Raw genomic sequence first — 13456 nt, 5'->3', positions numbered from 1 at the left:
TAGTGATGAGCAGCAGTGGGCAGAGTGGGCCATTCACCTGCAATCAGGACTGGACTCCAAGTGGCCCATCAAGTACCTGATCAAAGCTATTCACAAGCATGCACGCAGACAGAGACCCCCCCCAATTCCCCTCCCACCCACCCCACTCCCTGCCAAGCACGCATATATGTGTGTGTGTGTGTGTGTGTGTGTGTGTGTGTGTATGTGTGTATGTGTGTGTATGTATATATATACGCATACATATATACACACACACACACACAGGCAGCATAGACTACTTGCAGAGAATCTGCAAGCCACATCTACAAGAAAGGCATAGTATTTGACATGCATGATGAGTCTCCAGGGGGTCAAGGTAGCACAATTAAGCTTAGACCACTGATGGGGGCTCAACTCAGGGATAATAAAGGATGCAGCCACATAATTAAGGCTAGGAGAGAAGCCCCTAGGACCTAGTTCCCACACTCCATGGCACAAACGCCTCTCCTCCCACCTTCTCCTAGTAAACCAACTCCAAAGGGAAGGCCAAAGACATTCCAGAATCCCAAGTCACAAAATCAGCCAGGTGACCCTGACCCATCAGGGAAAACACTATGTCCAAAGCACCCAAAGAAGGCCATTCTTCTAGATCCCAGGCATATGCAGAAGCTTAACTCATTTAACCAGAGCCAGTAAAGAAGCACAGAGAGGGAGAACTGAAGAACAACTCCATCCAATGATCTTTGGCCAATGTGGAAATGTAAACTTCTAAGGAAACCTGATAAAGTTGAGAATGTCACATTAGTGGAAAGCATTGTCTGACAGCCCTACCGAGGGTCCGTGTCTGTTCTGGAATAATTGAGTCTGCAATCATATAGGTTTAGAGTCATCATAGTTGTCATTGTTGTCATCAGCGTGGTCGTCGGTGGCTTTGTGTCAGGAGTTCCAAGCTGCAGGGCTCTCTCCCTTCAGCATTTCACAGGTTGTGGCTAATGTCTTTAATTCCCTGAAGGATCTTCTTCACGTGGCCAACCTTTCTTATTCCTAAATCCTTGATGAGGGAAAAGAAGAAAGAAGTTAGCTTGACAGTTACCCAGTCAGTTGGGCCGGAGGAGAGGAAAATGAGAGTGAGAGCACTGCTGAGCTTGTGGCTCCCCCAACATGCCCAACCCTGGCTGGTAGCAGCTGAACCATCAGAGAGAGCATGGTGATGAACGGGTCTGGGACCAAACCTCTTCAGGCTGAGCTCTCAAATGTATGCCGCATGCTAGAAAGGGGTCCTCTCTGCCACCCCCATGGGATGCCCAGTGCTGTACGGAAGAGTCAGAGGGAGGTATGTTGCTTATGTCATAGGGTGAGGTGGGGCTGTTGTCGGTTCTGCCAGGTAGATGATGAGGTAGAGAGCTATGGGGAGTCCTTGGGTGAGGCAGTAGAGGGACATTGGTCTTTGGATCGGCAGTCCTTGTCCTCCTTGTCTCGGGTACAAATTGGTTTTGTACTCTATCTGGAAGGAAGGCTGGCTCAGCTCGGTCTCAGGCTGCATGGCATCTTGGGCATGGGGCAGGCCTCAGTTCTGTGGAACCATCTGTTCTGGGCTACTTGTGAGGCCAGCAGTTTGGCTACCAATGGGCACAGAGCAAGTCTGCCCTCTGAGCCCCACTTCTGTTTGAGACTCCACTTCACTTCTGAGTTTAAGACCAAGGCTCTTGCCATATTCTCACTCTTTTGCCTCATGGGAGGCAAGAGGAGAATCCCACAGTTCATCAAAGGGCTTAGCCTTGCTCACTGACTTGGGGACTCCACCCACTCCCTTGCTTTCCTCATCTGTATTTGTCACTGTGGAGTATGTTTAAGGTCCTCGGGTGAGAGATGTTTCATGTGCAGAGTGAGGCCAAGAGTGGTATGAGTGGAGCTGAGGATGGACATCTCTAGTGGTGAGGCTACCCTGGTAAGCACTTAGCAGGTAAAAGCAGATGGAAATTCAGAGCTCACTACAAAGCAAGAGCAAGAGGACAAGATTCAAGGAGAGGAAAACTCCTTGAGTATGAGGGAAAGGTGCTGACAGTAAGAATGGGTAGAAGTCCTGTCTGTGGCCTCCTTCCTCCCTCGCACTGCAGGAAGCGATTTCCCCAGAGAACAAAGGCCTTTGCTGGGGATGAGTCTCTGGGTCCCTGAGTCTTCTGTGCATCACTTTTCCTTGTCCATGACAGAGCTAAGGGGCTGATACCAAGGATTCTTGGTTCTTACCAAATCTCAGCGAGGAAGGAAGGGCAAAAGCCAAGGCCAGCCTGGCCAGGGGGTCATGTCAGGACTATGCCACTTGTGGGCAGCATGGATGCCAGTGAGGCAGCCACCATTTCTGGAAAACAGGAGCATTTTGAATACCTTCAAGTCACGTCTCTCCAGCAGGATCAGCTCTGAGCCCTGGATTTCATGGCGGGTAAAAATGTCTTTGTACTCCCCTAAACCAAGTGCGTCCAGCCAAGAAGCCACCTCCTCAGGGCCCCATTTGTCCACTAGCAAAAAGGAAAATGACAGACGACCAACTTATTGAGAAGAACAAAGAGAAGGGGCCAAGAGAAACACGTGCAGAGACATACAGAGAGAGAGAGAAAAACTCTAAGCGAGGCACAGGCAGATAGATTCAAAGGAGGAGTCAGGGCAAGTTGGTAAGAGGTGCTGGCAGGCAGCAGCGGCAGTAGCAGCAGCAGTAAGCTTATAGAGGTCTCTTGGAGCATCAGAAACCAAGTCCTTGGGCCCTAGGAAAGCTCGATGGCCTGAGCTTTGCCTAATGGACATGGGCATGTTCAAAATAACTCCCCAAATGACTTGACTCTTCTAGAGAATGAAGTGGCTCTTCCCTTTTATCCTTTATGGTTCTTGATAGGGTGCTAGACACACAGCAGAGGCTCAATACTTGCTGATGTAATTGGCTTGGACACTATCACCTGGATTTTTTTCTCCTTCCCACACCTTCAAGGTATGGATCCTGTCTCCCTCACACAGCTGTCAGGGCTAAGGAGCTAAGCAGCAAACAAGCCGGTTCTAGCAGTGGCTAGTGGCCTTGTGGGTGATATGAGAGGTAGGGTAGAGCAAGGTTCACTGCTTGGCCACCACCTTGGTGAGATCATAGGCAAGCTCTTGGGAATTCAGGGCATGTAATCCAGTCAGTGACTCCACAATCCTGGAGAAATAGGTTTGGGGGTCCAATGCAAATGAAATTGCTGGATGCCACTTTTCAGCAGATCTCTGCTTTAAACATGCTAGGGAGATAGACCCTATAATGCTGAAGCTATCTGTCTGGCTATCTTTCAGGTGGGCCAGACTGGCTTGGGCTTATCCACAGCCTTATTCAAAGAAATACCATGCTCCTTACTCTCTTCTGCAGACACAAGTCAGGAAGAGCTCAAGAAAATTGGCAGCGTTGTCCATAGCTGTCTACGTGCTGGAAGTCTCTGGGCTGTCAGGGCAGCCTGAAAATGGCGATTTGAACACTTGTCTCTGGCTCTGCCACCATGTGTCCAAAGTCCTGCCAGGACCCAGGAGTTTGGGGTGCTGGCCATTCTCGGGGTGACTGTCTCTAGTGTGTGCCTTATTGGAAACTTTGCCTGTTCCTTCTGACAGCGGTTCAGGGCTTGGCTACCATAAGAGTTGATAACCTCAAGGTAAGAACATCAAGGATGAGTTGTTGTCCAAAAAAGCAAATGCTGGTTGGAAAATGACTTGTGTCTACGTGGTAACAATACTGCCTTTGCTTCTGGGCCAGGTCACAGCAAACAGACCATCCCCACCGTGTCACACTTGCACTACTGGCTGTAGCTCTGAGGCAAGGGGGTGGGGGTGGAGGTGGGAATGGCAGCAGATAAGCAGACAGATCCCTGAAGTGGCCATGCTGGGGTTTGGGAACAGATGGGGAGACCCAGGAAAGGTAAAGAAGCAAGAGAAGTTCCCTCTCCTGTCCCTCCTGGAGCAAGGCCCAGGTCTAGAGGAATTCTTGGTCATTTTTATAGAAGGTAGAAAGAGATCCCTGCTGTTCCAGTGCTCAGAGATTCCCCAGCCCTCTCTCCTAAGTGCTTCCAGATAAAAGGACCAAATGGGATTCCTGGCCACTTGGCTGCATGAGGCTCCCTTGGCCATGTCTTGACCTTGAAAGTGGAGCAGAAGCTAAGGGGCTCACAAACTCCCAGGCAGCCACACTGCCTCTGTTCTCCAGTGGCCCTTGGCTTTGTCTATCTTCTTCTCTCCTAGCTTTAAACTATTTTGAAAGGAGACACTTGTCTCCACACCTGCATGCTGTGATGAGCTATCAAACAAAACTGACCTAGTCACCTCTGGGTGATGAGCTCTGGGCTTTGTGAAGGAAGTACCTCCCCACCCATCCCCACACCCACAGATATCAGGGCTCAGAACAGCCTTTGCTCATCTACACCCTGACCCAACCTCATTTGTTTGCTTGGTTCTTGATCCTGCCTATATGGCTAGCAGTAAAGCTATGGGTCCAGAAGGCTGGGAAGGGGAGAAGGAAGAGAGAAGAAGGGGGAGAAGGGAAGAGAGAGATATAGTCAGTTACACATACACAAAGAGAAAAGAGGAGAGACAGAAGAGGGGGGAGGGAGAAACAGAGGAGAGATAGAGACAGAAGTGGAAAGGAGAAGGAGCTGGGAGGGCAGAGAAGGGGTACCAGTGGGTCTTCCTTCAAATTTCTCCTTGATAGGCAACCTGGCCATAAGTTTTTGTTGCTTTTTTTCTTTTCAAAAAGGTTTTAGGTTAGGCAGCCAACATTATTCAAATGTCTCTGTTGCAAACTAATGGAATCATAAAGAATTGTAAAAGGCTCCCCTCAGGAGACTGGCTGCACTGGAGGGTGACCCCCACCCCTTCCTTGCCAGGCCGGGCCTCTGCCCCTCAGCTTCTGGCTTCCTCCCTGCTCAGGGAGTAGTAGCACAGGCAAGCTCTGGCTAGATTGGTCATGGGCTCTTAGAACCTGGGCTGAGCACCTTCTCCTCTCATCAGCTCAGAACCAAGATGGCACTGTAATGCCAAGGCTGAAAGTCTCCCCTGCCCTTCTCCACATCCTCGGGGCAGTCCCAAAACAGGAATAAAGAAGCTCAACCAAAGGGCAGAGACCCGCTTTGAGTTCCTGGGGACTTACTGTGAAAACTGAATTGAGAAGGCCCCAGAGAGATTTCTACTTGCTCTGTTTTGAGCTTTTTCAAAAGCAAATGTCTCTGGCAGGATCAGAAGCTCCTCTTGCTCCCAGCACAGGGAGGAAGCCAGACGTGACTAGGAGAGGTATCTAAGGACAGCTTTTTAGCAATATTTTGGCCTGAGGGGAACAGCATTGGGCAGAGCAGAGAAATAATTGGTGGCTTTCTGAATAGATTTCTTGCAGTGGGCTGACAAGAGTCAGCTCTGAGGGAAATCTGCTCTCCAGCCTCCTGTCCTGCTGAGAGAGTCAAGGGCAGAGGCAGAGGTTCCATGTTCCCTCAAGCTCACCCAGCAGCTCTAGGATCCCTTGGGGCTGGCCAAGATGGCCCCTTTTGAACTGGGTCCATCTTGGAACAATGACTCCTTCCCCCCTTCCTCCTAACACTGTTTCTCTGCAGCTCAGCCAGATGGAAAATTTAACTTCACTCCCACAACTGTGGGGAAGGGACTTACCTGAGACAGAACTGCTCCATTTAACCTGGTGGGGCTTGCTTTTCTTTCCTCGGGAGATGTTTAGGCGCAACCTGAAGCTGCCCTTGCTTGTGTGTCCCAAACTCTCCTGGGCCAGAGCAAAACAAGAGGGTTACTTGTCTTGTCTAAAGGGGCTGACAAGGGGCTTGGGCCAAGGCCAGCTGCACCAAAATGTGCTCTTACTCTGAGATGTGTTTCAGACGATCCTACAGTCAGAGTTCAGAGGCCATCCAGTCCAAACCCCTCATTCTATAGATGAAGAAACTGAGGCAGGCCCTGAGAGATGATGTGACTTGTCCAAGGTCACACAGGTAGTAAGAATCAGAGGCCCCTCTAATATTGATTCATATTACAGGGGCAGACACAGTTTCTGGCTCTACTGCTAGATATGCATCCCACCTTTGGCACTTGTTGCTGATCTTCCTACCAAGGCCTCTCTTTAGTTTTTCCAAGTCTCCTCCGCCCCCTTTTCAGGGCTGCTCCATTTTCCACTGCCTTGCTGCTCTTTTGGTGGAAGTTGCCGAGAGGCAGACTTGAGTTTGAATTCAGAGCAGGCTTCTTAACCCTGAGGACTGCCCCAAAATGTCCTGTGTTGCTGGGAGGGCTTTGTGCGCTTGGGGGATCACACGCTGGGTCTATTGTGCAGTGCATCCTCCTGCAGATGCAGGCTGGCCTGGATGGCCTCTGAGGCCCCTCCCTTCCTCTTCTAAGAACCTGTCATTCTGTGAATGTTGGATTTGGGCAGCTTTGGGCCTCCCGCCTTTACTGACTCCATCTCTTTTGGCAGAGTAAGCACATGGACAGTAGCATTGGGGCAGGCAGCAGAGTGGCTGGGAGGCAGTACAGAGCAACACAGCCTTCTCAGACCACATGACAGGGCACTATGTAAGAAACACAAAGGAGCTTGGCTTGCTCTTCCTAGGGCCTGCTGATTTAAGACCAAGAGAAAGAAGCAGGTGCCCTTCTCAAGGACCTTGGCCAATGTGCCGGTGGCCACATTTCAGAAAGGACATTGACAAGCTGGAGTGCATCCAGAGGCAACCAACCAGAGAGTAAGGGAAGATGGCAGGATGGCCACTTCGAAGCTGGAAATGGCCCTCAGAGATGGATCAGAGGCCAGTGATGGGAAGTGATTTGCCCAAGGTCGGTAAGTGGCAGAGCCTGGAGGTCCCTGGCTCTGAATGCAGTACTGTCAGCTGAGCTACATACAAGTCAACTGAAGGAACTGACTATATGAAGCCCCTAGGAGGCTGCAGGGCTTCTGATAGGTTCTGCAGCAAAGGTATTAGACCTGCTCTACGTGGCCCCTGAGGGCAGAACTAGGAACAATTGGGGGTGGAGCAGGAATGGCTGGAAGTTGCTAGGAGACTTTGGGCAGATGTCATGACTTGCACTGAATTGGATTTAAGTGAGGGTCTGTGCAAGGTCACCTCCTCCAGAGCCATCTGGGTCCAGTGGCAAGATAGACATCAGGACGACTGGAGATGGCCCCGGATGTTTGAGGCATTTGGGGTTAAGTGACTTACCCAGAGTCACACAACTGGTAAGTGTCTGAGGTGAGATTTGAACTTGGGTCTTTCTGACTCCAGGTCCAGTGTTCTATCTACTGCAGCACCACCTAGCTGCCCCTAGAAGGAGGCCGATTTAGGTTGGCTGGAAGGAAGAACTCCACATGGAGAGCTATCCTCAAGTGCTCTGGGTGCTCTCCCTCAGGAGCTGGGAAGGTGGGGGCTCTTCATCACTGCTGGACTCCAAGTCAAGGGTCCCCCTCAGTGGGAGAGATTCAGAGGGGATTTTTGCTTAGGGATGGATAGAACTTGATGGCCTCAAAGGGAGAGCCCTTCCAACTTGAAGCTTCTGTGACCATTTTCCAATTTTGTGACACAATTCTCAAAAATCCTTATGTGTTTGAGATGTGCCCATAGCCATCTGCCCTCCTGCCATCCACACTTCTCTGATTGGGACCCCCAGAGCTTACACTGCCTCCTAGATGAGGTCAGAAGGCCAGGGTTGGGGAGCTTGGAAGAAGCTGGGACAGAGTAGGGCCAAAAAAGCACCAGTGCTTTTCCTCCTCCTTCTCCCTCAGACTAAGGGGGCATTAGCCCTCAATGGCCAAGTCACCTTCAGTAAGAAGAGCTGGGCTGACCTCTGCCCACATCCATCCTTTCAGGAAGGCACTCTTTGCACTGACAAGGCAACCCCCAGATCATGAGTGCTTACTTAGCACAGTGCCTGGCACACGGTAGGGGCTGAATAAATGCTATCCCTCCAGCCCAGCATCTGACAAATCAAGGGAAGCCCCACAGCCTTCAGTCACCCCATTCAAGAAGGCCCTCACCTCTTCAGTGACAGCATTGAGTATGGGGGCCATCCAGTGGATTTCAGACACCTTCTCCAGCTCCTGGCTGACGTTGGCTAGGGCAACCTGCAGCCCCTCCTCCCGCCGGGGGCTGTCCAGCTGCTGGAGGGATGGAAGGGACACAGAATGAGCTCTGCTGCCAGGCATCTCTATTTCCTGGCACACAAGTGCCAAGGCAATGTGGTGCAGAGGAGGGTCCTAGAGAAAGTGGCTGGAGAGGAGCTGGGCCCACATCCTGCCTTGAGCACAGTGGTTCTATGACCCAGTGGCCCTGGGCAATGTTAAGGTTCTGCTTTGGATCTCACAGTAAGTACCATCAGCCATCCTCTGGGGAACAGAATATCCTGAAATGCTTGGGGCAGGCATTAGGGGTCAAAAAGCAGAGGACTATCAATTTAGGGATCTCAGAACGAAGGTTACAGGTCACTGAGTCCACCTTGCTCATTTTCCTGACACTGAAGCCTAGCCTAATGCCAAACAGCTTCTGTGACAGCTGGGATTGAAGCCCAGGTCCTATCTCCAAAATCCAGGGTTGTTTGCTGTCCTTGCCAAGGCTTGTCCTTTGACTTGAAGGTTGTTGGGAGTGTCCCCCTATTTTTCATCTGGATGATGATGTCTGAAGGGGTCTAGGACAGTCCCTTCAGACTCAGCTGGGCCCAGCCTCTAGCCTGACCCTCTGCCATTAATGGGAGTCATAGCATATTCTGGCCCCTAAATCCAGATGCTTGAGGACTCTTCTCTCTGAACCCTGGGATCACTTCCACCCCAGAAGAGCCACACATGATGAGCTTCGTGTTGCTGGGACTAACAAGCAGCCAGAGCAAATGTGCAATTATGTCACTGGCATGAGGCCTGCCCGACCAGCCTCTTTTCATCTCCTTGGCATGGGACCCACTTTCAATTGGACCCCAGGTGAGAATTCTACTGGTGCCACCTGCCACAAACAGGTGAGGCGCTGGCAGGCAGGCTACATGGATGAGTGATTAGGAAAGCCAATAGCATAAGACATCAGCAACTGAAACAGACTTGCAGGGCTGGGCAGACCTGGGGAAGCCTGGGACTGTTGGAAGGCCTTGGGGAGTTTTGTAGAGAGGCATGGTGAACTTGGCAGCCCTGAGGAAGCAAAGCTGGACATGAAAGGAATTGCCCCAGGTGTGTCTGTTTTTGTTTTTTGGGGGGTCAGTGAGGGTTAAGTGACTTGCCCAGGGTCACACAGCTAGTAAGTGTCAATTGTCTGAGGCTGGATTTGAACTCAGGTCCTCCTGAATCCAGGGCCGGTTCTTTATCCACTGTAGAGCCACCTAGCTGCTCCTCCAGGTGTGTCTGAACAGCTGGATCCTCCATATTGCTCTGGGAAGTGGCCCCTAAACTCTGTCTCTCTAGCTGTCCTATAGTGGCCACCCTGTGAGAGGGCTAGCATGCAGGGGACTGTGGAGGTGATGGGAATGCTCTCCTTTGCCCCCAGCCCCTTCCAGGTCTGGGAAACCTAGTTTAATGAACATGCTGACCCCTTGTCTCCTAATTGCTGTCAGGTTACCCAGTGCTTGGGAATTAATCCTGCCCACCCCCTTCTCCCCAGCCCCTGTACTCACCAACTTCCCTTCCACATAAGCTCTAGCTTCATTGTACAAGGATTTCACGCTAATTGAAACTTCCACAGCTGAGTTTCTGCTCAGGCTCTGCAAGGCGTGGAGGTGAAGAGAAGGAAAAAAGAGAGAGAAATGTCACTAAATATGACGAGCCTGGCTTCTGTTGTTTGTCTTTCGTTCTCAAAGAGTGATGATGTGACTTGCAGTGACTTGGATTGAAGTGAGGTAGGGCCGTGCAAGGTCACCAGCCTCACTCTCTCCTCCAGAGCCATCTGGGTCCAGTGGCAACATAGACATCAGGACAACTGGAGATGGCCCCAGATGTTTAAGGCAATTGGGGTTAAGTGATTTGCCCAGGGTCACACAGCTGGGAAGTGTTGGAGGTAAGATCTCAACTCAGGTCTTCCTAACTTCAGGGCTAGTGCTCTATGCACTGTGCCACCTAGCTGCCCCAAAGGAGCTGGCAGGGTGACCAGGAAGCCCAATTTGGCCCTCCTCTTTTACTCCCTCCCAAGAAGGGGCTTTGCCCTGGGCTACCTTTGCTGTCAACCCCCTGGAAAAGGAAGCAAGTTTGGGACCTAGGTTGCTGGCTTAACTGACCATGTAAAGTGGAAGGAACTCTAGGCCCTTGGGCTAGATGAATGGAGGCCCAAGCATTCCCTTCCCTCTCACCACATCAACTAAGCCATTTTTTTTTTCAGCTGGAGCCTCTGAGCTCCACCAGGACTAGAAATCACCAGCCCACAGCATGGGAGTCATTGGTCCCAGATGTGGTCTTTGGCACCATCTGTCCCAGCCCAGGAGTTATTTTTTGAGCACTGAGAGCATCATTCAAGGCTTGCAAATGTATCTCTCCTCCTTTGCAGATTTGGCAGTTGGCAGGGGCTCCAGCTGCTTCTGAGACTCATGCTGGGCTCAGATTTTCAACACTTGAGCTGCTTGCCCTCTGGCCCCATCTCTGTGTGTGTGTGTGTGTGTGTGTGTGTGTGTGTTCGTGCACCTTTCCAGCTATCTCCCTCTAATCATTGCCATCCCTGTCTTACCTCAGGACTGCTTCCACTGCGCTTGCTGGGCAGCACTTCAGTCAGGGCCGAGGCACAGCCATTCACTGAGTGGGCCAGCTCCTGCTCTATAGCCTTGTGAATCTTGGCCACCTCACGGATCCTGCAACCAAGTCAAGGGAAGGTAAGACAAGGCCTCAGTTTGGAGGGTAGATGACTGTGTCCTTGGGGGACATTATGACATGAGAAAGAAAGCGGGCCATGCTACACTCCTGAGAGAAGCCACGGGCAACTCTCAGTGATACCACGCTGGGCTAGCCACGCTGGCTGGGGGTGGTGTCAAGCATCAATGAGCCACGTAAAAGGGCGTGGGCTCTGGGGAAGCCACATCCTGAACCATCATCACATTTGGAGTAGTGGCCTGAAGCAGGGACCTAAAATGTCACCAGGGCCCCCTTGGTCATGGCTGCAGCAGATCCAAGGTCAAGCTTGTTCCAAGTTGTGTAGTTCAGTTTTTGTGTAATCCAAGGAGCTTAAACCATAATTGAACACATTCTCCTTGGGATCTCCTTGGTGCTGCTTCCTGACCATGGACCTGGCCTGTAAAGGGGCATCCTATACTGGGAGGGGAGGGGGAAAGAGGATGAGACAGTGGGGGAGTCAAGCCCCCAGCTCTCTCCATTGGCCTCCTGGATGTCCCCAGTTGCCATCTACCGGCCGGTAGACCTTTGCCACAAAAATTGGCCAGTGTGGTGGTGAAACTACTGGGCCTGCTCAGGAACTTGGGTGCTTCCTATCTGGATGTTGCACCTTGACCTTGTTGCTGTGCCCTGTGGAGAAGAGCCTGGCAAAGGCAGATTCCTAGGATCTCCTGGCTCTTTGTGAGCTAACATGTTCCTCAGGAGAGGCAGGGCCTCTGTCTGAACAACCATAGCCTGGTGGAGGGACATTTGTCCATGCCCTCAGCTGCCTGCTCACAAGGCTAGCGCCATCCCATCTGTTGGCACGCACCTGTACTCAGGGTCCTCCCTTTCTTTTCTTTTCTTGTCCCACATGCTGCTGGGGGGCTTGAACTAAGAGTTCTACGGACTCATCTCAATGCTTCCCTGTGCTAGGTTCAGCCCAACAGGGGCCCTTCCCTTGTTCTCTTGGTTGGCGGTGGCTTAATGCTACTCTCCCTGTGGCCCTCAGGATCTATCAGGGCGGGCACAGGGTACCTGCCCTTGTGGTAAGTCCTAGCCCAAAGGGTCCCCCGATTTATGATGTCTAACAGTATCTAATCGGGGCGGGCACAGGGTTCTTGCTGAAGCAATAGTCCCAGCCCTAAGGGTCCCCCGATTTACGAATCACTTATGGGGTTGATGGGTTTTCCCTCTAAGGATGGTGACTATCCCCTAACAGGTGGCAGTCCCCCAGAATCAGACCTACTCGGGCGACTGAGAGATGGGGGTGGGTCTTAAGTCCAGTTTTAGCATTCTGGATACAGAGGCCACTGGCCCTCGACTTGTTCCAGATGACTCCCACAATGTTCCCCTTTGGCATCTACCAGTCACTGAGGGTCGTCTCCCAGAAGTCCACTCCTGCTCATGCCCCACCACTTTTATGCATAACAGACGATAGCAAGCTTTAGATGGGAGCCACGCAATTAAAATGCCAACCAAAAGTCAAGGGGGGGGAGTTCCCATTACCGAACCCGGGTTTGTCTTTCACTCTGGGGGGCAAGTTACCATAAAACCACCCTGCTTGCCATGTCAGATGTTCTGGGTTTGAGAGGACTATTTCCTGAGGCTGGAAAAGTGATCAGTCACTCCTGTCCATTCCCCGTTATTTAGGAGCAAATGTTCTCTGACTGGGTGGTCATATGGTAAGTCTGCCAGTACAGCAGAGGAATGAAAAGACAACCCACGCACAAAACTTACGTATCCTAGTGAAGTTTTTTGAAGGATATAGGTACAGCCGGCCGGGTCTCAGATGCAGAATCGAGAACTAAGGACACAGGTGTTGTGGTGCTTCTAGGTGCGTCTAGAGGGGAGACTGTCCTTTTCCAGGCCTGAAGATCAAGTCTCACACCAACCATCTGTGCCACGCACGCGCCGGTATTCCCACATCAGGTCGTGACATGCAGCCGCACAGAAAGGGGCATCTGACTTTCCCCCTTATACAGAGAAAAAGCTTCATCTCTGTCGTGTGTTGGTGATGCCTCGTCAGTTTCCCTGTGTCTTAGGGGTTCAGGGAGTGGCCGGACATGGGACCCTTAGCTTTACTCCAAGCCTGTAGCAGGGGTCTGGAAGACCCTCGTATCTGCACCTTCTCAGGGGCTGAGGGGCAGTAGGATGATGCCCCCTCTTGCCCAGATGGTCGTGATCTGAAGAACCTTTGGACTTTTGGTTTTGTTTTTTGTTTTTTGTTTTTTGGCACAGACAGCTTAGGAATGTAAAGAATAGGAGAGAACAAGAGTGCTATATGAGCAGACAGAGAGAGACAGTGGGGCCCAAGCAATCAACAGAAGTCAAGCACCTGAACCTTTGGGAAGCCAAGGTCCCCTTCTCTGGCCCCCTGAACACCATGAGGCACCTCCTAAGAAGTGACTCTAGGGGGCTTTTCTCAGCAAAAAAACAGGTAGAGACAATGGGCCACTAAGCAAGGAAGCTACCACCTTCCTTGGCCCACAGTGGCCACTCCCCCATCAACACAGCTGGAATGGCGGGCACTGGGTGGTGTCTGTGAACACAGTCCACACCCGGTGCAGAAGAGATTTCTCCTAATGGCGCACAAATGCCAGGCCTATACCAAGGAGCCTGGGCCTAAGGTTTCACTGATGCCAAAAATTTCCTGGTGTGGAAGCTCCC

General features: G+C 51.5%; 1 protein-coding gene across 1 annotated transcript in view; it reads right to left on the bottom strand.

Annotated features, from left to right (window-relative positions):
* Positions 1–222: 222 nt before the first annotated feature.
* DGKK (diacylglycerol kinase kappa) overlaps positions 223–13456 on the bottom strand; it is a 145034-nt gene continuing 131800 nt past the window's right edge. The window contains exons 21-25 of the mRNA XM_043974250.1: positions 10650–10770; positions 9610–9696; positions 7997–8119; positions 5641–5746; positions 223–1030 (exon numbers count right to left, since the gene is read on the bottom strand). Coding sequence (XP_043830185.1) covers positions 978–1030; positions 5641–5746; positions 7997–8119; positions 9610–9696; positions 10650–10770 — 490 coding nt within the window. The 3' untranslated portion in view covers positions 223–977. The remainder of the gene's footprint in view (positions 1031–5640; positions 5747–7996; positions 8120–9609; positions 9697–10649; positions 10771–13456) is intronic.

The sequence above is a fragment of the Dromiciops gliroides genome, chromosome X (assembly GCF_019393635.1).
Source record: "Dromiciops gliroides isolate mDroGli1 chromosome X, mDroGli1.pri, whole genome shotgun sequence".
Lineage (NCBI taxonomy): Eukaryota > Metazoa > Chordata > Mammalia > Microbiotheria > Microbiotheriidae > Dromiciops > Dromiciops gliroides.
This window is presented reverse-complemented; position numbering and strand designations above follow the sequence as displayed.